Below are 22,764 nucleotides of genomic sequence, written 5' to 3'. Positions count from 1 at the left end.
TTCAGAAAATTTTTGAACTCTTTTGTCAACAACGATAAATCCACATAATCATCAACAACATCTTTCTTTTTAACAGAAGAGAAAGCAATATTTTTTACCTTTTTCTCGGGCTTGATCCTCATCTCAAAGGTTTTGAGATTACCTATAAGTTCGTCAAGAGAATAGGTGTCCAGGTCATGAGTCTCCTCTATTGCAATTTGCTTGGCTTGAAATTTTGAGGGAAGAGCTCTGAGAAATTTCTTGACTATTCGATGCTCCTCAAATGGATCATCAAGGCTACAGCATTGGTTTGTCACATTGAGAAGTCGAGCATGAAAATCATCAATTGATTCATCTTCCCCCATGGTCATGTTCTCAAATTCCAATACGAGTCTTTGAAGCTTCTGACCTCTAACCTTCTTGTTTCCCTCATAAGTAACCTGAAGTAGATCCCAAGCTTGTTTGGCTGTGTCACAGTGGCTAATTCTCATCCTCTCTTTCTTGGACAAAGCTGTGAATAGTGAATTCCTTGCCTTAAAGTCACAAGTTCTATCACGAACTTCTTCTTCTATCCATTCCTTCCTAGGTTTGAGAACCCTTGCAGAGGACCCTTCTACTTTCTTTGATTCTTCGGCCTTGGTTGGGTGTTCCCATCCATTCTCAACTATATTCCACATGTTTTCATCTTGAGAGTAGAGAAAAGCCCTCATCATAATCTTCCATTGTGAATAGTCTTCACCATCAAACAAAGGCGGGCAATTTATAGAACTAGAGGCTCTGTTATATTCACGTTCCATCCTTGACCACGGATCAACTAAAAAAACTTTAGAACCTGCTCTGATGCCAACTGAAAATACAAGGACAGAATATGATTTTCTGGAAAACGAGGATTGCAGTGTATGGATCAATCCCTACTGGGCAGATATCAGAAACAATGAACCAAACTCCAGACTTTTGGTTACGCAGTGAAAATCTCAAAATATGAGATTAAAAAACACTGCGGGGCTCTTACTCATGAGAACCCAAAATAAAGATCATCATATTGAAAAGGATATGTTCTTTTACAAACTTTGAATATAGCACTAGCTCGGCTATAAGATTCACACAAAATCCAATACAAAGTTTGTCTTCGTTCTTGAACTCCTTCACTTGAACAATCTTCAAATCTTGTTCTTCTTTCTTCACAGTCTCCCTACTGATCTTGAGAGAGTATTATGCATATGAAACTATGATCACAAACACTTATACATGGATCAAGTGTTTTGACTCTTTGTGAAGACACAAACTCAAAAACCATGCAAGACACCTACACTTATTCTTGCGTTTTTTTTTCACCCCTTTTTGCCGTGCATATTTCTGCAATATATATTCAACCAGCGGCCACCACTCAAACAAACCAGAAACAACCCTAATTAGACTTCTATTGGGAAAGAGCTTTTATTCCAAGATATCCATAAAATCCTAAAAATCCTAGGGAATCAAATACACAATTTTATAAACAGAAAAATATCTTTAAATAAAGAAAGTTAAACCTCAGAGATATTTTCCCGTTTTGTATGGAATGCCAACACACCAATTTAATCAAAACTTGTACTTACATGTAATAATTAAGTTATGCTCTGTACTGGTATTTTATTCTTAGTCAGAAAAAATAAAAATAAAAACAAAAACAACTAGATCCCTACACAATGCTTGTTGCCTTACAAAGAGCTTCATCACTCATATGTAAAAAAAAAAAGAAAAGAATATAATGGTTCATCAAATTTTCACTTATGATGTTCTTATGACTAGTCAACTATATTTTAAGTATTTTATTAGACAATGCTTACTTTTTAAAGCACTTTTCACTTGAACATACCATAGATCTACATGTATAGTCCATTACACAAACCTTGCCATTGATCAAATGAGTGAATGCAGCAGACACCCCAGAGAAATTGCTATATCGTATGAGCATACGTCACAACATATGCTTGGAAATTTCCTTGGTAATTTTTTGTTCGATGACCATTTCCACGAGGACATTTATTCTAGTCCAACTTGGTGTGCCTAAAGTAAAGAACTTGTTCCTCAAGAGAATCTCATGTCGTTTTTTATGGTAGGCCTTGAAATAATTATATTATTAGCTTTAAAGCCTTTAAATCCCAAACGACCTTCGAAATTCAACACTGACCCTTCCGAATTAAGGCCGGCGGTTAGCTTTGCGCCACGCCTCACAGTGTGGATCCTCGTTTAAATATGAAATTAACGCGACACGTAATAATTCGAACTTAAAATGCAGGCGGTTCATTTTGCTTGATTGGTCAATTTACGTCGTCAAGTTGTACGACTTCAATTTCACAATTCACAGGCAGGTTCGGTAGGGACGGCCAACGACAAGCGAAAAGAAAAGCTAAAGATGGGAGTCGCCAGTCGCGTAAAGAAAACGACAATAGAAAGGCAAACGATACAATTCACTCTCTACTTCTTCTTCTTCTTCTTCTTCTTCTTCTTCCCGAAGGTTTTATGTAACTCTCAGTGCACCGTCTCTGTTTCTCTTGCCCATCATAACAACTCATTTCGGGTCTTCAGGTAAGGAATTTATCGAATTTCGTCTCTGTGAATTTCTCAATTCTGCTATTGATTTTGACTCGTAATTTTCTCTTCTTTTTTTGGTTGCGTGAATGATGAATTTCATGTCAATTTGGAGATGCCAAGTTTATTGAGCGTGTAAACAGAGAATTGCAATTTGAAATGATTGTTTAGTTGTTATGCTTCTCATTTCGGTAGGAGTAGGAGTAAAGGTGGATTATTGAGTTTATTTAGAGCTGTATCAGTGAATTTGAGTGTTTTTGAATTCATTGCATTGTGAATTGCAAGAAGTAAAGGTAGCCGAACTGGTCAGTGATTACTGGTATGGCTACTAGGGTGTGCTGGTTTAAGTTATTGAACTTGAATTGGCACTCTGATCATGGGTAGTAACACTTGTAAGGGTTGATATCGGTGGGTTTGCGCTCAATATTATGGCCTGAAAAGAGAGTCAAGTGGCTAAACATTATGAGGGTTGATTGTAGCGAGTAAATATTGCACTAATTGACCAGCATGCATCATTCCGCTGTTGACAAGGTTGTGGAAAATTCCTCTAATTCACTGGGAGTATGAGTTTCACATATGGAGAAGGTTTTAGCATTATGTTAACGGAAATAACCCACTAATTATTTAAGGAATAATGCTACACTGCCAGGCAAAGGGTTTATTTAATTCGTTTGTTCATCTTTTCCAGGCAAAGGGTTGTGAATTTAAACTGTCTTGGGTCTATTTGCACGGTAGCCTCCTCCGATGGGATGGGGAAACATTTACAGAAGGCGTATGAAAGTATGCACAGTGGCCTTTCTTATATACCTCGATTACAAGGTAAAATTCATTTATTGCCCTTCACTTATTGGTAGGCAATTTATATGTAGAAGACCATCTTACCTTTTCATTTCTACATTACTGAAGGCTTTGCAGCAAAGAGACAAATGGATTAGCAAACGCTGCAAATCTAAAAGTGAGGCTTTATGGGAAAGTGCTCATGAGCGGAATGCTAAACGAGTTCTCAGGTTGATAGTAGAGTTGGAAGGTTTGTGGGTGAAACTTGGGCAGTATCTGTCTACACGGGCAGATGTTCTTCCTGAAGCATATACATCTCTTCTCAAGCAATTACAGGACTCTCTTCCCCCTCGTCCTTTGCAAGAGGTTATTTCTTTATGTTTTAAAACTTATCATATCAAAAACTGTAGAAATGTGACTTGGATGCTCTAGAAATCATATATCTGCTTGCTTGATGTTATTCATGTAGCGTCTTGTATTCTTTTATACTGTTATGTCAATTTACACCGCTTCTTATTGGTTAATGGGACACATGAATTTATAGGGATCCTGGTTGTCTTCTGATATGCTAATATCTCCATCTCCTGTGTGCATACAGAAATATCTGCATTCCTTAGCATGGCGTTTACCTTTTTAACCACTCATCAGACACCTTCCCTTTCAGTTTTATTTTGTTTTATCATCTGGTAGTTATGGCTAAACTGGAATATTTGTTTGCACAGGTTTCTCGAACTATACAGAAAGAGTTGGGGAAATCAATGGACGAGTTGTTCTCAGATTTTGTCAAAGTCCCTTTGGCAACTGCATCAGTAAGATTTTCTCACTCTTGTAGAGTTAACAATTGTTGGCACTTAGCTCAGGGTCATTCTTAAACACTCTTATGATATTGGAACAGATCTTATTGGTTCTGCACTCACTATATGCAGATAGCACAAGTCCATCGCGCAACCCTGCTTGATGGGCAGGAAGTAGTTGTTAAAGTTCAGCATGAGGGCATTAAGACAATCATATTGGAGGTTTTTCATACTTTGTATTTGAAAGTTGGGGTTGACATATATTAAGAGGGGCACACAGTATTAATATTCTATTGTTGGACTTCTTTTTTTTGTAGGACTTGAAAAACGCAAAGTCAATTGTTGACTGGATAGCATGGGCAGAGCCTCAGTATAATTTTAATCCTATGATAGATGAATGGTGCAAAGAATGTCCGAATGAACTCGACTTCAATCATGAAGCTGGTGCGACCAAATTTTTCATAATTAGTCATAGGCACATAGCTTCTTGTGCTTGACATTTGACATGCATGCAACCATTTTTTTTTTCTTTTATAAGAAACAAAACTTTTATTAAAGATTAGAAACCCACTCCACTTTATTTTTCTTCCCCTCAAAGCATGTATGATGAAGAGCAAAGCGGAGTAATTGTAGGAAGAAGTGGAGTTTTAGTGGGTGCGCATAAATTTGTATCTGTATTTCTATTATCTTATAGCCAAAAATAAAGCAACCGCGTATTACAATCGGCCCGTAGTCATTATCTGTAAATCACTGTGATCCATGATGAACTCTGTTGGGGGAAGGTGCATTCACTCGTGCAATCTTGTGTAATCTGTTTGGCTTTTTTTTCTTTCAGTGATTTCCTTAGTCATGACTCATGAGGGTGTTGACAATGCATGGATCCCATTTTCCAAACTGACCAGTTTACTGTTCGTTATGAATTTACCTGTCCGCCATACTTTTTGGCTTTTTCTTACTGCTGAATTCGTATATGTATCCTTTCAGCATTGGCAGCCTTGATGACAAGTTTGTATTATATATGCATATGGTACTTCTTCAAAATTGACTATTGCTTATGGCTTCTTTGCTTCTGTAGAGAATACTCGAACAGTGTCTAAAAATCTTGGCTGCAGAACCAAACATGATGATAACCCAAGTGCCAATAAAGTGGATGTTTTGATACCAGAAGTTATTCAGGTACTATTTGATCCGTTCTCCTAGTATTGCAGGGTTGTATTTTACTAAGAAAAGTGTCAACAATTCTAGGACAAAGGAATTAGAGATTGTTTATGTTTTGCTCATGACATATAATCAGTGTCTTACTTCTCTGTAGTTTTTTTTCCCCCTTGTTGTTGTAACTCTTTTTCAAGTAATCAAGGCTTTTGGTTCTTCTTTCTCTTCCTCTCTTCCAATAAAAGTTTGTTTCTTTAAAGGAAAATATGTATAGGTGAATCCGATAAATCTGAGATAATGTATAGTAGAACAGAGAGCTTTGCTACTAAAAACTGATAAAGTAATCTGAGGTTCACATCCAAAACCAATTGGCAATGGATGGAGTGGCCCAAACCCTTATAAACCCCATTTTTCCCATGTGGGATGTATATATTCTCAACACGCCCCCGCACGTGTGGCGAATTTTCAAGCCATACACGTGGACAACTTTGGGTGACGTGGAGCCCATGTGGCCGTTAGGCATGCACACGTGGGTAACCCGCTTTGATACCGTGATAAAGTAATCTGGGGTTCACATCCAAAACCAATTGGCAATGGATGGAGTGGCCCAAACCCTTATAAACCCATAGGCAAGGTCCCATTTTTCCCATGTGGGATGTATATATTCTCAACAAAAACCGAAGAACAAGGTCTAGAGGAGTGTTGCCTTAATTAGATTGCCTGATTTTAACTGGTGGTTTATCTGACTCATTTCAAAATTGAAAAGTGTCTTTCCCTTTTCATGTATATTAATCTGCATCCTGCTTCATTTGTTGGCAGTCAACAGAAAAAGTCCTCATTTCGGAGTTTATGGATGGCATTCGCTTAAATGACATAGAATCATTTGAAGCATTTGGTGTCAACAAACAAAAGGTTGTTGAAGAAATCACACGTGCATATGCCCACCAAATATATGTTGATGGATTTTTCAATGGTGACCCTCATCCTGGTATCCCTCTTCTCCCCTCCATGTATTACTTTTTCCTCTTGGTATTTTGATTAGAACAAGTCAATTCATTAGTGAACAAGTTCAATATTATTTTCTGCTTGGTTCACTGCTCTATGAGTTCCTATAATCCTATTCGCAGGAAATTTTCTTGTGAGCAAGGAACCTCCACATCATCCAATTTTGCTGGACTTTGGACTTACTAAGAAATTATCAAGCTCTGTAAAACAAGCATTAGCGAAGATGTTCTTGGCTTCTGCTGAGGTTTGTGCAAAAAAGTAGTTTTTGATCATGTTACTTGTTGGTTTAATGCTAATAGTTTCTTTTTTTGGATATTTCCATGACTAAAAAGTATTAAACCTTGGTATATCATGAGAGTTTTCTATCCTTTGAATGAGACAACAATCAGTAATGTTGTAATCCTACTTATATTATGGTCCTTACTTCAGGATATTTTACTCTCTCATCTATTACTTAGAGTTAGATGCCTAGGATTAGATTTTTCATACAAATTTAGGGCACTGTAAGTCTAAATATAAATGGGGAACAGTCTACATTCTCTCACAAGATTCAATGATGAATAATAATATATTCTTATACCTTCCTTCCAATTATTTTTTAATAATTTCTTTTGCATTTCCTTTTGAATGATTAAAAATAATTCCTTTGGAGTAATAAGATAAATTGCAATGTTTCTTTGTAACAGGGGGACCATGTTGCTCTATTGTCGGCTTTTGCAGAAATGGGACTTAAGTTGCGCCTAGATATACCAGAGCAGGCAATGGAGATAACAACTGTATTCTTCCGTAGTACAACACCACCAAATGAGTCTCTTGTAAGTATGCAATGACTTGATTGCAACTACTACTTGTTAGATTGCTTCCATTTCTCTAACTTTGTAACCCCTATCTCATTCAGTTTTAATTATTTACTTATGATTCATAAGGAAACGATGAAAGCTCTGGTGGATCAAAGAGAAAAAAACATGAAGGTCATACAGGACAAGATGCAACTTAACCGAAAAGAGGTTAAACGCTTTAATCCTGTAAGTTCTCCTCATATCCATCGTGTTGCTCTGCTATATATCTCTCGAATCCTTGCTGAATCTAGTAGAATCCACTTTTATAGGTTGATGCATTTCCTGGTGATATTGTGATTTTTGCGCGAGTCCTCAATCTTCTTAGAGGTATGTCTTTAAACCGTTCTCTGGTGATGTGTGTTAAATAACTATAACATATAATTTACTGTTTATTTGACTTGGATTTAGGGCTTTCTTCCGTAATGAACGTCCGCATTGTATATCTAGATATCATGAGACCATTTGCTGAATCCGTTTTACAGGGGTGAGTTTATCCTGAATATGATTTATGTTAGTTTAACATTGTCATATTTTCTTCAATTCTGATGGAGCCGATTTTGAAATTTTCAGAAGCATTAATAGGGGACCAATGGTAAATGATCAGTGGATCTATGACACACCTGCCCTCTCTGATGTGGAGGCGAAGCTGAGGCGACTCCTACTTGAGCTGGGGAATGATAATAAAATTCTTGGAGTTCAGGTGTGCACAATTTATTTGTCGGTAACTTGATATGACACCGTGGAGATCTATAGTAATTTTGTTTTTTTAATTTATAATGAAGTTTGATATCGTACTTATCTTCTTGTGTTATCTTATATTCTGACATTCCAACTCTCAGTTTCATTATAATGTTGTTTTCCTATTTGGTACAATCAAAAACTAGTGTAATTATAAATGAAATTACTTATTGTGAATTCTCAAACCAGAGCTGTAAGATGACAAAGATTTTAATGGGATGGTATAACTAACACAACATGAAGTTACCATTCTGGCTGTGTAGTATATAAGTATATTTTACAATTGAAAATTATGTATGAGTTAATGCATACGAATTCTCTGGAATGAATGTTGTCTGATATCTTGTGGTTAAGGTAAATTGATTTACTTTTTTTTCTTTTTACTCTGTTCTTTTAAACATGATGATTTTTTTCCCAAATTTTCATGATTTTGTATTGAAGGTATGTGCCTACAAAGATGGAGAGGTTATTATTGACACTGCAGCTGGAGTGCTAGGTAGATATGATCCTCGCCCAGTTCAGCCTGACAGCCTTTTTCCAGTTTTTTCTGTGACAAAGGGTATAACAGCTGGAATGTTACATTGGCTGGTTGACAACGGGTGCGTATTAGTGTGTTTCCATTTGTCGAATCTTTTGATATGCTGTCACCCAAAAGCTTTCTGGGGTACTGTTCTTTTGGTTGTACAAAATCAGTCCCTTAGTCACTTGAAAATGTTGCACGGGTTTCAGAATATCTTTCAATTATATTAGTATCATCTGGCCTGATTGCTAAAACTTTCATTCTGAGGTGGTCTAAATTGGCCACTTCATTATACAGCAGGGGAATCCATTCACTTGGAAATGTTGCACGTGTTTCAGAATATCTTTCAATTATATTAGTATCGTCTGGCCTGATTGCTAGAACTTTCATTGTCTGAGGTGGTCTAAATTGGCTACTTCATTCTACACAGCAGGGGAGTCCATTATAGTAAAAACTTTCATGATGTGATCCGTTAAAAGAATGAAGCTGATGGTGTGTGGGTGGGAGTAGTTTGAGTAAAATGGTTATAGTATCGTTTGAGTTCATTCATTTGATATAATATCATGAAGAGCTGTATCAATGCATGATGATGGTATCTTTCTCCATTTAAGTTATAAGTTCTACATTGTTCCGCAGAAAGTTATAGTTAGTGTTGTCATCATATGAACGTACACATTTTGATATTATCAGTAGTTGATTAATGCTGATAATCAGGGTATATGTTTCTCGTTATTCTGTCTTTCAGAAAATTGAAGCTTGAGGAAAGTGTTGCAAGTATATGGCCAGAATTTGGATCAAACAGAAAGGATCTCATAAAGGTTAATAATTTGTGATCCAGCTCCGCTAAAGCTATAAAATTTTGTTTTGTATTGCTGTGATTAATTTGCTCTTTGCGTTTTAGGTCCATCATGTGCTTAACCATACATCTGGATTGCACAATGCCTTGGCAGATATTAATAAAGAAAACCCTTTACTTATGTCTGACTGGGAGGAGTGTTTAAATCGCATTTCCATGTCAGTACCTGAGACTGAACCTGGCCAGGAGCAGTTGTATCACTATCTATCTTTTGGGTGGATATGTGGTGGAATCATTGAGGTACAGTACCCTGTTAATGTTTCAGATTGTTTTTTTTTTCCAATTCAAACTCTTTATTTGTGGTGGAATGTATGACGTGAATTCTAATAATTTATATTTGGATGGTACAGCATGCATCAGGGAAAAAATTTAAGGAGATTCTGGAAGAAGCATTCATACACCCCCTACAAATTGAAGGGGAGTTATATATTGGAATCCCTCCAGGCAAGTGTACTATGTTTTGCTTCATTGAATGGAAGGAATATGTATGCATGATCTGCTATCACACTTCTTTGCTTTAGTTATGTACAGTTTACTTTCTGTTGTATTCTATCAATATCAGCTATTTATTATTTATCTGGGTTTTCGTTTCTGTCATCACAATGCTTCCTTGCTCCTCTTCTAGGTGTGGAATCTCGACTGGCAACCCTAACCGCTGATGTAGACAATCTGAAGAAGGTCTCAGGGATAAGCGGTCGTAAAGATCTACCTTCCACTTTTCAGGGGGACAACCTTGTGCAAATTGTGAGCATGGTGCCTCCTCTATTTAACATGCTGAACATTCGTCGCAGCATCATTCCGGCAGCTAACGGACATTGCTCAGCCCGTGCTCTTGCACGTTATTATGCAGCCTTAGTTGATGGTGGTGTTGTTCCACCACCTCATCCCTCTTCCTCTAAACCAGCTCTGGGTAGCCACCCTCACATGCCCAAATTTCCTGTTGAATCGTCATCCAAAAAGCGAGGTAACAGAAGCAAGAAATTAGCTGCTGCTTTCAAGTTCAGGACTAAGAAATATGAGCAGGCCCCTACTAGCGATCCCGATATTGGTAGCCCCAGTAGAAACAATAGCAACAGTAGTGACATTAGTAATGCAACTGACCCCGGTTCCATTCCTCAAGAAGGTAGTGTCAATAAGATATTCAGCAACCCCAGAATCCATGATGCTTTCATGGGTGCTGGCGAATATGCAAATTTGGCCAAGCCAGATGGTACATTCGGACTTGGGTTCAAGAGATACCACTCGAAGGACGGGTCCCTTATTGGCTTTGGGCACTCGGGCATGGGTGGATCAACTGGCTTCTGTGATATCAAAAATAGGTTTGCTATTTCTGTAACCTTGAATAAAATGTCATTTGGTGCCGAGACTGGAAAAATCATCCATTTTGTTTGTTCGGAGTTAAACATCCCGGTGCCACAGGATTATTTGAGATTTGCAGAGATTCCCCCTGAGGGACAGTTGGATTCTGGAAGACCTTTGATAAACTAAGGCTGGCCTCTTTTACTGTTCATTGTCATTATAAGCTGTAAAACAAATTGTTGTACTTTACAACAGATGAATGAATTTATATGAATTACAGTGATTTTAACTTACAGTGCAAAGTTTATATGCTAAAGCCTGAAGGTGAATATAATGTGTATTCTTTTTCTTGGTGGATCCTTTTGTATAATTTACAATGGAAATTGGAAAGTACATAGTTGAAGTTAAAAATTAGTATAGTAGATCCCACGTGAGATGATGGGAGTACACGCAGACGATTAGACAAGGAACACTAATTAGTTTAAATCTAATTGGCAATTAGATAAGTGAATAATTAATGTTTGGCCAAGTATGAATATATAACTAGTCTGAAAAACGCGGTTTCTGCACTTTCATGTGCACTTAAAAAACTAGTTGGAGGATCTGGCCAGAAATAACTAGTGGGAGAAAATTGATCAGCAATAATGATACCCTAATTGGCTAATTTGATCTCTTGGAGCTTCATTAACATATAAATAGTCTTCCACTCACATTCAGCTTAAATATTAACAACGAACTTGCCATTATTATGGAAAATAAAATGACTCGAACAGTGTTGTCAATCTTCTTCTAAGCAAGTAAGATTTTTTTTTTTTTTTTTGAACGAATGAAAGTAAATTAAATTGTGAACATAGAAGCATCGAAACACATGAAGGGCTCGATAAGTACGTATCATTTGGAAAGCTATCAAACTGTATACAGGGTTGGCTATATTTGTGCCCGAGGTCGGTAAATTTATCAGCTAAAAAGTTTCTTTCACGATAGATGTACTGCAAAGAGATAACAGAGAGCTAGCAATTACTGAGATGCTTGATATGTGTAACTAGATCGACTAGAAAATACAAAGAACTTGCTATTTTTATTTTTTAATCAAGATCTTAAATCAAATCTCCAATGTCTGGGAGAGGAGAAGTTCCTGTGCTGCTTCCAAATCTGAAATACAAATTAATATGCGCTTGATCCTTATGACCAGTATTTTTTTTATTTTTTATATAATTTTCTAGTGCATGCTGGGGATACAACCGACCAATATTTTGAAAATAAGATGTGCATTGCATCAGTGTCACATTCAATAGCAATTGCCAGCTTCCTAAGAATCTTAAAGATTATTCAACCAATTATTACCATAAATTATTGTTGGAATGGCATTCAAGTAGTTTTTACTACATTCAAGGGCGTTTCCTCATGGCTACCATTATAAAAACAGTGACCACAGTAGCTCTCAAGGAAATCATATCTACATATCAATTGTTTTTCTCTCCATATTGCAACACTTGAAAATGATGGGGATCACTGGAGTGTGTTCTAGGTTGATTGGTGACTTGGTTCATGCCTTTCATGGAGTCTCAAGGTGCTCAAGCAGAGAAGCCCGAATTGATGAAGATTGCAAGCCACAAAATGCAATCAATGTTGACGAGTCTATGGCAAGGGCACTCATCACTGTGTTTGGGATGGAAACCAATGGAAGAATAAAGAAGGAGAAGGCAAAGAGAGTGGTGGAGAATCTTGGGTTGATATGTTACGATGAGGAAGATGAAGACAAGTCAAAGTTCGACTTGCCGGGGGATAATGATCATGATGAAGTGCCAGTGGAAGAGGTTCTTGGTGAGTTGGGGAATGATGATGGTTCTAAGAGAAATGAGATGCTGCTCGAAGCGTTCAAGATTTTCGATGAGGATGGAGATGGGTTTATAGAAGCTGTGGAGTTAAAGAGGGTGTTGGAATGTTTAGGGTTGGATAATGGGTGGGATATGGCTCAGATTGAGAAGATGGTGAAGGTTGTGGATTTGAATTTGGATGGGAAGGTTGATTTTAGTGAGTTTGAATTAATGATGGGATAAAATAAATGTCATTGAATCAATTTTTACTGAAATGTTTATTCTTTTATTGACGCAGTCGGATTGATAACTAGGTTTACCAGCAATAAACCTAAGCAAAAGAATCTGGAGTCCACCAGAGATAAAAGAGAAAATCTCTATTATATTGATTAAAAGTTGAAAGATGCGTTCTGCAGCCGCTTGCGGCTGCATAAATAAGAGAAAAGTATCCTAGGGCGACTAGCAACGAAACCCTAAGGCCCATGGATAAAAACGAAAACAATCCAAAAATAACTAAGAAAACCAAAAACGGGTAAAATAGAAAAATGCCGTTTTGAGGCCCTAAACGATCCCGAAAGCCCGAAAAATGCTACAGCTCATAGCAACGCTATGAGTCTTGTTTCTGGCGCGATTCCCTTTCCGGAAAGGTAAGGTGCGTCCCAATCAGACACCGAACTGCCATTTCCTGTCTACTAGTCACTTTTCGTTTTCCTCCTTTAGCACGGTCTAACTGTTGTTCAAATTGAGCCGCCATCCTCTCTGCATCATTTATTATCAACAATATGTTGGGCTAAATGTAAATTCCATGGGTTCATAATATATTGTACTGATCAAACTTCTTTATTTTCTGTTCTCTTGCTAAACTATTCATAATCAATATGTGTGTGTGTGTGTTCTGTATGCATGGCTGGCTATATGTACAGAAACTCAGATATTTAGAACTAGTTTAAACATAATGCTATATTAGGCCAATAAAGATATAACTATATAAGATATACAGCTTAATTCCCGCACAAGCCTGGATTTGTCTGAATTTTTAACTACAATAAACGCTGTTCCTTTCTGTGTGTAGCTACAGTAGCTTCATGTGAACTTGATCTTCAAATATTGAAGAAATTAAACCCATTTACTTATTGTGGCACGTATAGTGGAGCATGATCTAGCTTGCTGAATTATTATGAAGAAACTATATATATATATATATATATATATATATATATATAAATTTAAAGGCATCCTTCACTAGAAGTGCCTTATATATGTAGTAATTTTGATCGAGCGCTTTGCTGGCAATCTTGTTGACTTGTAGAGAGTGAAAGTATAAAACATAGAAGACGAATATAAAATATTGCCCATTAATCACATTGCTTGGTAGGCCAGTAATCCCGATTGGAATAAGAACCGGACCTATAAGATATGTTCCTCCTCAAACTAGGAATAAGAATAACCTAATTCAAACTATGGAGCATTATTTTCCAAATGCGACTGGGAAAACCAACTCTACATAAGGTGAACAAGACCATTTGAGTTTTCCACAAATTGATTACTTTTGTGTTCATAAGTCTGCTTAATAATTCTCAAGATCAAATTCCAGTCCTTATGTTTAGTTTGTGTGTAACAATGTGACGCAGTCGGAAATAGGTTTACAAGCAATAAACCTAAAACAAAGGTTATGGAGAGATAAATCTCAATTTGATTGATAATATGATAAAAGATAGGTTCTGCAGCCGTTTAAGGTTGCATATATATGAGAAAAGAAACCTTAGGGCGACTAACAATTAATGAAACCCTAGCCTAAACCCCATGTAATACCCCGAAAAATCCAAATTAAATTCCGTGGATTTTTAGAAATGATTTCACGATAGTGGGAGCGAGTACGAGGCTCGGAGAAGTTGTGGAATTAGTTCGAACGATTAATTTTCGAAAAAACGAACGTTATTTAGGGGCTCGCGAAAGTTGACTTTTTATACGTTCAAAATTTGGGAAAACTTTCTTCATGAAAGTTGTAGAGCTCGTCGATACGATCGCGTGCATATGTGGAACGCAAAAATCGGAGTTCGTATGAATTAGTTATGATTTTTTGAAAAAGTTTCCAATTTAGTATAAAGCTTCCATTTTTGGAAATTTCCAAAAATAAAAACAGATTTTTCCAAAATTGGAAAATCTGCTGCGATTTTAGTTCCCCGCCGGAAATCGCCTCCAAAACTTCGATCGACGATTTCTTCCTCCTCCGGCCACCGATCCTCACCAAACTTCTTCCATTGGCTTCGTATGGTCCTTGCGCACCTGTCTGTGGCAGCCTTTCACGGCGGCGCGGCCTGTAGCGGCGGCGACAAGCCCGGTCCGATTTAAGCTCGATTTTGGTCAACGCCGGTTTTCTCCTAGCTCCGGCCACCAAAACTTCCGATCCTTGGCTTCATGAACTCCCCTCAACCTGCTGATCATCATACTAGGAGGATTGCACCTAGAGTGACCGGTTTCACGTTCGTCGGAGCTCGGTAAGTTTTCAATCCGAAACGAAAATCTTTCGATCGGTATATCTCGAGCTGTAGTGCATCGTTTTGATTGATTCTTTTTCCAGTGGGTTCCCCTTGATGTTATTAACAACTCTCTAGAAGGCATCGCGGCCTGAAATTGAAGCTTTGACGTCGAAATCGAGCCTTGCCTGATTCTGCAAAATTCTGGAATTTTTCCGACCACCGAAGCTTTCGATCGGTATATCTCGAGCTACAGACCATATTTTTCTGTGATTCTTGAACCAGTGAGTTCTTCTTGAGTTTCTTAACAACTCTTCAGAAGGAATCGAAGCCTTAAATTGACGTTTTTACGTCGAATTGGAGCTCGCCGTTTTCTGCAGTTTCTCGCCGGTTTCTGGAAAATTCCGGCCACCTTCATACTGTTCAAGGTAATTTTCGACCCCTTCCGGTCATTTTCAGACTTCGTGCTAGTTATGAAAGTTGTTAAGCATGATGAGAGGAAGAAGAGCAGCCCGGCCCCGACACCATTTGTGGTGGTCGGCGGCGGCTCTGCCACTAACTCCGGCGGCCCTTTCCGGCCACCTCCGGGGATCAAAAATATGGTTTCTGTACATTTTCAGATTCTATATTTCAATACGATCATTTCGATATATTATACGCAATTTTTGGATATCGTATGATTAAGTTATGAATTTTACGATTTCGATCGATTTCGATCGTTCGATTTGTGATCTGTGAAGATCGGACCGTCCGATGGACTTGTAGTTTTGTTATGTTGATCTTATGACTGTCCCAGTGGCTTTGTGTGGTCATGGGCGAAGATCCGACCGTTGGATCTTCGTATAATTGTGAAATAGTGATTCGGAAGGCGATTCGTGAGAATCTAACCGTCGGATTTTCGTATAATTTTGTGAAGATGTTAGTAAGGACGATTCAAGAAGATCTGACCGTTGGATCTTCGTGATAATTTTGGAGGATGATCCTAAGGGCGATCCGTGAGGATCTGACCGTTGGATCATCATATAATTTTGATCTGACCGTTGGATCATTATTAAACTAGAATCCGACCGTTGGATTTCCGTATATATGTGGTTTATGAATGATTTCTAAGTTAAGATCGTATCTGACTAGGTGATTGACGGTTTAAGTTGGTGGACGATTGTGGATCGTATTCTGAGCTGTTGAGAAGACGCAGCGGGATTAGAGGTGAGTAAACCTCACATGGTTCATATTACGAACCGAATATAATTAATTGATTTTTTTGTCGTAATTGTGTGGAAATTGTTTATGAAATAAAGATTTGTTTTGAAATAATATGAACTTGATCAACTACGGTTCATAGGGCTGCGGCTCACAGGTAAGAAAATGAATTTAAGTATAAAATGAATTTATTGCTTTAATGCGTGTGAACTATAGTTGGTATTAATAGACATTCCTGTGCGAATGTCTATGTATATATATTATTTACGTGAAATAATATGTACTGTTGGAGTTGTGTTGAGTTTATTGTTGAGAAACAATATATTGTGAGAGGTATTGAGTTTATTGTTGAGAAACAATATATTGTGAGGGGTATTGAGTTTATTGTTGAGAAACAATATAGTGAGAGAGATGTTGAGTTTTATTGTTGAGGAACAATAAATTGTTATGATCTGTGGAGATCAATAGGTCACGGGGTGACCATGGCATACTATCAGCGACCCACGCTCTCGCGCCGGGTAGGTGGAACTGAATAGTATTAAATCGTGAACCACGCTCTCGCGCCGGGTAGGTGGAAACGATCAGTTAGAGCTCTAGTCTGTCTGCCAATTGTTGAGTGGTGTTGTGAGGGAAATGTTGAGGTTACTTGAGACTGTGAGTGGTCATGTATGAGTGATGTTGAGGTTACTTGAGACTGTGAGGGGTCTTATGTGAGAAGTGTTGAGGATACTTGAGTCTTTTAAGAATGAGTTCTTAAAAGAGAGCCTCAAGAGTATCCTTCCTTTTATGGTGATTGTGTTGAGTTATATTAATTGTAAAGAAATAAATCAACAATTCTTTCTTGTTTACTCATACTGGCTGTAAAAAGCTTACCGGGTTTTGTGTTGTTGCAACTCCCGGTACACTATTCAAATTGTGTAGCGGGTAATCCTACAGGACAGGAGAACCAGGACGGTGATCGTGCGGTTAGAGCAATTGTTAGAGTTTTACAGCAATTGTACGTTGTGAGGTGTGTTATGCTCATTTGAGCTTTACAATATTGCTTGTGAGAGTGAATTGTAATAATGAACTCGAAGTTTCGAGATTTGGATTTTGTAATTGTAATTATTCATGTTTCGGATTTGAATTTATTATTCAAAATTCGGGGCGTGACACCCCACGGGTAAAAATAAAACAAATCCAAAACAAACTAGGAAACCGAAAATTATAGAAAACAGTAAATTGCAGTTTTGAGGCCCTAAACGACCCCGAAAGCCCGAAAAAGCCCACACGTCGTGGCATAGCGACGAGTTTTGTTCTTGGCGCGATTCCCTTTCCGGAAAGCTATGGCACGATCGAATCGAACACCGAATGCCAAAGTTGCAATAGTAACTTGGGTTTTCCTCCTTTTGCACGATCGAACTGTTCTTCAAAAAAGTTGACTGCCATCCGTTCTACTTCACAATGTTTGTCAAGGGTTTAGTTCTACCCCTACCACAAGATGAAGTCATGAAAAAGAAATGTGGCGGTCAGCTTGAAGAAAATGGAAGTCTGAAGCCACTCTCCGACGATTGCTCGTTAATTTTCACAACAAGAACCAACAAGAAGAAATCTAACAATATTGCGGAGGCCAGTTTTCAATATAAAACCAAGAATGGAAAGCTCTCTCCAAGAAAGTGATTGATGAGGATTTGACATTGACTATCAAACCACCAAAAACTCGTGAGAGGACAAAATGTGTTCATCCTTGAAGGAAGCCGATTGGAAATAATGAGCAATGGAGTGCCCTCAAATAAAAAAAATTGGAGCTAGAAACCCATTTGAAGAATTAGGGCTACCGATTATCTTCTAGTTTTATATTTGCGGAGTGGGATTTGTTCCTCTGTACATCTTATTATTGCTTTGTAATTGTACTATTTTTTTTATCAATTAATGCAATTGAGAAAATAGAAGAAAAAAAATTTATTACAAATTTTTTATTTATTTTTAATATTTGGTCATGAATCCTTTGTAAGTTTATATAATCTGAGGAGGTCAATTATGATCTAATAAACTTTTTTCCCCTGGTATGAGATGTAAATTTTTTGACCGTCAAAAATAAGATCTAGATTGCCACTGCCCCCTGGCATAAAACAGTGCGACTAATGGGGATTCTCATGATGTGACTCCTTCTAGGTTTGGCTATTTCAATTTTCGATCAGTCCTTGTCCATAGGAATATTGATGCTTAATTTAGCAAGAAGCCCTATAAGTGGTTCCTTCCACAATGAATGTGAGTTTTGCAGAAAAACCTAATAGAATAGGAGACCGATGGCTAATGATCACTGGATCTATGATACACCTCCCCTCTCTGATGTAGAGGCCAAGCTCAGGCCACTCCTAGTTCAGCTGGGAAATGACAACAAATTACTTGGAGTTCAGGTAATTGATTGATTGATAGAGTTGATTGTTTGAGATTAAAACCTTGATCAGGTCTTCATGATCTTGTATCCAGGTATGCGCTTACAAAGATGGAAAGGTTATTATTGACACTGCTGGTGGATTGCTCGAAAAAGATAGTGACCGGCCGGTTCAGCCTGACAGCCTTTTTCCAGTTTTTTCGGTAACAAAGGGAATAACAGCTGGAATGTTACATTGGTTGATTGACGCCGGGTGTGTATATTAGTAAGCTTCTGCAATATTCTTAAGTTATAAATCCTACTCTATCTTAGATGGGTTTTGATGTTGATGAACAAGATAAATGTTCTAATACATAGTTCTGCATTTCAGAAAATTGAAGCTCGAGGATAGTGTTGCAAATATATGGTCAGAATTTGGATCACATGGAAAAGATCTCATAAAGGTTAGATACTTAATCCAGTATCCACTATAGCTAAGGATTCTGTATATATTGCATTTTTCTGTGATTACATGTTTTCTTTTTGTTAGGTCCATCATGCGCTTAACCATACATCTGGACTGCACAATGCCTTGGCAGACATTGTGTTAGGAAACCCTTTTCTCATGTCTAACTGGGAAGAGTGTTTAAAAAGCACGGCCATGTCGGTACCTGAGAGTGAGCCTGGCAAGGAGCAGACATACCACTATATATCTTATGGTTATATCTGTGGCGGAATCATTGAGGTAATGCCTAACCAGTTTCAGAAAAGTTTTTCTTTATATGGTGTGGGAATCATCTATTTGTGCCATTGTGAATGTTCATGTTCGTACTTCCGGATGGAACAGCATGCATCAGGGAAGAAATTCCAGGAGATTCTTGAAGAAGCATTCATTCACCCCCTACAAATTGAAGGCGAGTTATATATTGGAATCCCTGCAGGCAAGTCAGCAAGTGTACTATGTTTTCAAGTGCTTCTTTGAGTTACAATGCAAGGAATATGTATGCATCACTCTGCTGTCACACTTACTGATATTTACTTGTTTTCAATTTGTTTATTTTCTTGTCTTAGGTGTGGAAGCTCGGCTTGCAAGCCTTGCACCCTATGGAGATGATCCGAAGAAGCTTTCAGAGGTTGGCAGCCGTTTGGATTTGCCCTCCAGCCTCAAGCCAGACAGCATTCAACAAGCTGCTACCATGGTGCCTGCTCTATTCAACATGCTCAACATCCGCCGCGCCATCATCCCAGCAGCCAATGCACATTGCTCGGCACGTGCAATAGCGCGTTACTATGCATCCCTAGTCGATGGAGGTGCTATTCCACCACCTCATTCCTCCTCCTCTTCGACACCACCTCTCGGTAGCCATCCTCACATTCCCCACTCTACTGCTGCTGAAAACTCATCATCCGGTCCTAAAATAGATAAGCTATTCAGCAACCCAAAAATTCATGATGCTTTTTTGGGGGTGGGGGAATATGCTAGTTTGGTTAAGCAGGATGGGATATTTGGACTCGGGTTTAAGAGGTGCCACCACTCGAAGGACAGGTCACTTATCGGCTTTGGCCACTCAGGAATGGGTGGATCTACTGGCTTTTGTGACATAGAAAACAAGTTTGCTGTTGCTGTAACTTTGAATAAAATGTCATATGGTGCTGAGACTGCAAGAATAATACAGTTGGTTTGTTCAGAGTTGAATATCCCAGTGCCAGAGGAATATTCAGGTTTTGAAGACAGTGATGCAAAAGTTTTAGTTAATTGAAGGCAGTAAAAAGCCTTCTGATTCCAAATATATGTACTGATTGTTTTGTTTTACACCAGATGAATTTATATAGTGGTAGTGATTTTACTTTTATACAGTATAATCATAGTTGGGATCAGAGATGCATGAATATAAAAGCTTTGACATTAAGTTGGGTGCCCGTGCAACCCTGGAAATGTCTCTGCTTTGCCAACAATGGAGGTGACAACCATAGATATAAAATGAGGATCAATCTGAAGTTTTCAACTACAGACACGGTTTCTCTCTGTGCTTTCAATCATGTGATCTCTCTTTCTTCATATAATAAAAAAAACCCATATCCTTGTTGCATAGAACAGTTGGCACAGCATGATCTTGCTCTTTGAAAGCTCAATTATTATACAGAAACTAAAAGGAAGGAGAAAGACTATGAGGGTTTAGCAGGATTGCAAGAATCCTGTTGACTTAATGGAGTGTATAAGTGGTAACATATTAGAAAGCAGCCTTTTCTTCACTAAAATGCTAAACTTTTAGGGAAGACCTGGAACACTTGTGGCCGTTGGATCTAACATGTACATCTCCCAATTTGGTACCATAGTAGAGTCGGAGTGTCAAATTTAGAACGAATTGTCACCAAAGGCTTATGGGGTTTTGTATTTCTTAACATCTGCTCATGTGTGACCACTGACCAGACTGAGCCAACATATTAGAAGCTAAAGGAAGAAGAAAACTACATGAGAAGGATGTTGATGTTGTCTTCACTTGAAGACATAGCAGCTGAAAGAAGTAGAAAGTGAGAAGGGAGAAATATAAATTGAAAGTCATCCTTGAATACTCTGAGAGTTTTTCCTCTTTCTTTGGAGACTTAGCAATTCCATAGTTGAAGCTTCTTAAGCTTAGTTGTTGGTGTTGTTAAGTATTGTATATGAGAAGTACGAATTCTTCTTCTTCTCTATTTGGCTAAAGAGAGAGTTAATAGGTTTGGGTGTATAGGAGATTTGGGTAGAGAGAGTTGTTCATAAACTCTAATTGTATGTTTCTCCAAATTGATCATAGTGGAATATCTTGCCGGCTCCGAAAGTGGATGTAGCTCAATCACACTGATTGAGTGAACCACTATAAATCTTGGTGTTCTTTGTGGTTTGTTTATTAGTTGTTTTTGCTTTGTTTGTTACTGTTGAATTCATATCAATACCTTGTTTGTTACGCTTCCGCACAACAAACTGGTATCAGAGCTCCGGTTCTGAATTTGGGAGTTGAGTATTGATTGGATTCAATGACGAAAAATTCGAGTTCGGGTTCATCGTCGACTACTAGGCCATCAATTGGCAATGCCAAATTTGAAGTTGAGAAGTTCGATGGAACAAACAATTTTGGCATGTGGCAGTGTGAGATGATGGATGTCTTGTGTCAACAAGAATTGGATATAGCTCTTGAAGACAAACCAGAAGATATGAGTGAGAAGGAGTGGAAGCAGATTAATAAGTGGGCTTGTGGTTCTATTAGATTGTGTCTTGCAAAGGATATGAAGTTCTTTATCATGAAGGAAACTTCGGCAAAAGAGCTGTGGAAGAAATTGGAAGACCAATACATGACCAAGAGTGCTGAAAACCTGTTTCACTTGAAGAGGCGGCTTTTCCGATTCAATTATCGGCAAGGTATTTCTATGTCTGAACACATCAGTGATTTCAATAAGATACTTGCAGATTTGGCTAATTTAGATGTGCAAATTAGTGATGAGGATAAGGCTTTGTGTTTGCTTAATTCTCTCTCTGACGAGTATGAGCATTTGATTACAACTTTGTTGCATGGAAAAGAATTTGTGAAATTTGATGATGTGTGTAATTCATTGATAAATAATGAGTGTCGAAAGAAGGAGAAGCAATTGCAGAAAGTGACAGGTGAAGCACTTGTAGTAAGAGGAAGATCTGGAGATAGAAAGTTTGGTGGAAAAAGAGGTAATTCTCGTTCCAAGTCAAGAGGCAAATTTCCTGCAAAAGATGAGTGTGCCTTTTGTCGCCAAAAGGGGCATTGGAAGAAAGATTGTCCCAAGTTGAAGACTAGAGACAAGAAGGGTTCTGAAGTGAATGTTGCAAAATCTGAAGATGATGAAGAGTTTGGTTTTGCATTGAGTTGTTCATCTACCTTTGATGATGTTAAAGGGGATGAGATTGATTTTGCTTTGGCAAGCTCATCTGCACTTGATTATTCTGAGAAATGGATTTTGGATTCGGGTTGTACACACCACATGTGTCCTAACAAGGAATGGTTCTCTACTTTAAGAGAACTAAATGGTGGAGTAGTTTTGATGGGAGATGATAGTCCTTGCAGAACTAGAGGGATTGGTACAATTCGTCTCAAAATGCATGATGGGGTTGTTAGAGAATTGACAGATGTTCGGTATGTTCCGAACTTGAAGAAAAATCTTATCTCTTTGGGAACTTTAGAATCAAAGGGTCTTACAGTTACATTGAAGAATGGAGTTGCCAGAGTTGTGTCAGGTTCACTTGTGATGATGAGAGGTACTAGAGATAGAAACTTGTATTTTCTACAAGGGAGTACAGTGACAAGTGAAACAGCAATTTCTGAGACTACAGATGATGCAGATACTACCAGATTGTGGCATATGCGTCTTGGACATG

General features: G+C 38.1%; 3 protein-coding genes and 1 long non-coding RNA gene across 5 annotated transcripts; all 4 read left to right on the top strand.

Moving 5' to 3' along the window:
* Nucleotides 1-2,319: 2,319 nt before the first annotated feature.
* On the top strand, nt 2,320-10,826 carry LOC133736459 (uncharacterized). 2 transcript variants are annotated; one of them, XM_062163949.1, is made up of 19 exons: nt 2,320-2,550; nt 3,242-3,372; nt 3,460-3,696; nt 4,053-4,139; nt 4,257-4,346; nt 4,442-4,568; nt 5,200-5,300; nt 6,096-6,264; nt 6,404-6,525; nt 6,968-7,096; nt 7,208-7,306; nt 7,390-7,447; nt 7,529-7,604; nt 7,691-7,820; nt 8,300-8,457; nt 9,124-9,196; nt 9,280-9,474; nt 9,585-9,678; nt 9,860-10,826. In XM_062163949.1, exons 2-19 carry the CDS (start codon nt 3,298-3,300, stop codon nt 10,720-10,722), a joined length of 2,883 nt encoding a protein of 960 aa, XP_062019933.1. In that variant the 5' UTR covers nt 2,320-2,550; nt 3,242-3,297; the 3' UTR covers nt 10,723-10,826. The 2 variants fall into 2 exon arrangements, with proteins under 2 accessions (XP_062019933.1, XP_062019934.1); XM_062163950.1 differs by lacking the exons at nt 2,320-2,550; nt 3,242-3,372 and having other exon boundaries at nt 3,491-3,696; nt 4,226-4,346.
* Nucleotides 10,827-12,008: 1,182 nt separating this feature from the next.
* On the top strand, nt 12,009-12,802 carry LOC133735662 (calmodulin-like protein 7). Its single transcript, XM_062163059.1, has one exon. It carries the CDS (start codon nt 12,033-12,035, stop codon nt 12,591-12,593), a length of 561 nt encoding a protein of 186 aa, XP_062019043.1. The 5' UTR covers nt 12,009-12,032; the 3' UTR covers nt 12,594-12,802.
* Nucleotides 12,803-14,163: 1,361 nt separating this feature from the next.
* Nucleotides 14,164-16,987, top strand: LOC133741327 (uncharacterized). The gene is made up of 4 exons (XR_009861808.1): nt 14,164-14,848; nt 14,932-15,255; nt 15,959-16,033; nt 16,949-16,987. It is a non-coding gene; the product is annotated as an uncharacterized LOC133741327 (long non-coding RNA).
* A 1,280-nt stretch (nt 16,988-18,267) lies between these two features.
* LOC133740910 (uncharacterized) lies at nt 18,268-20,469 on the top strand. Its single transcript, XM_062168850.1, has 6 exons — nt 18,268-18,426; nt 18,500-18,657; nt 18,775-18,847; nt 18,934-19,128; nt 19,231-19,324; nt 19,455-20,469. Exons 1-6 carry the CDS (start codon nt 18,316-18,318, stop codon nt 20,141-20,143), a joined length of 1,320 nt encoding a protein of 439 aa, XP_062024834.1. The 5' UTR covers nt 18,268-18,315; the 3' UTR covers nt 20,144-20,469.
* The last annotated feature ends 2,295 nt before the right edge of the window (nt 20,470-22,764 follow it).

Source organism: Rosa rugosa, chromosome 3 (genome assembly GCF_958449725.1).
Source record: "Rosa rugosa chromosome 3, drRosRugo1.1, whole genome shotgun sequence".
NCBI lineage: Eukaryota > Viridiplantae > Streptophyta > Magnoliopsida > Rosales > Rosaceae > Rosa > Rosa rugosa.
The sequence above is the reverse complement of the archived record's forward strand: the minus strand, read 5'-3'. Positions and strand labels throughout refer to the sequence as shown.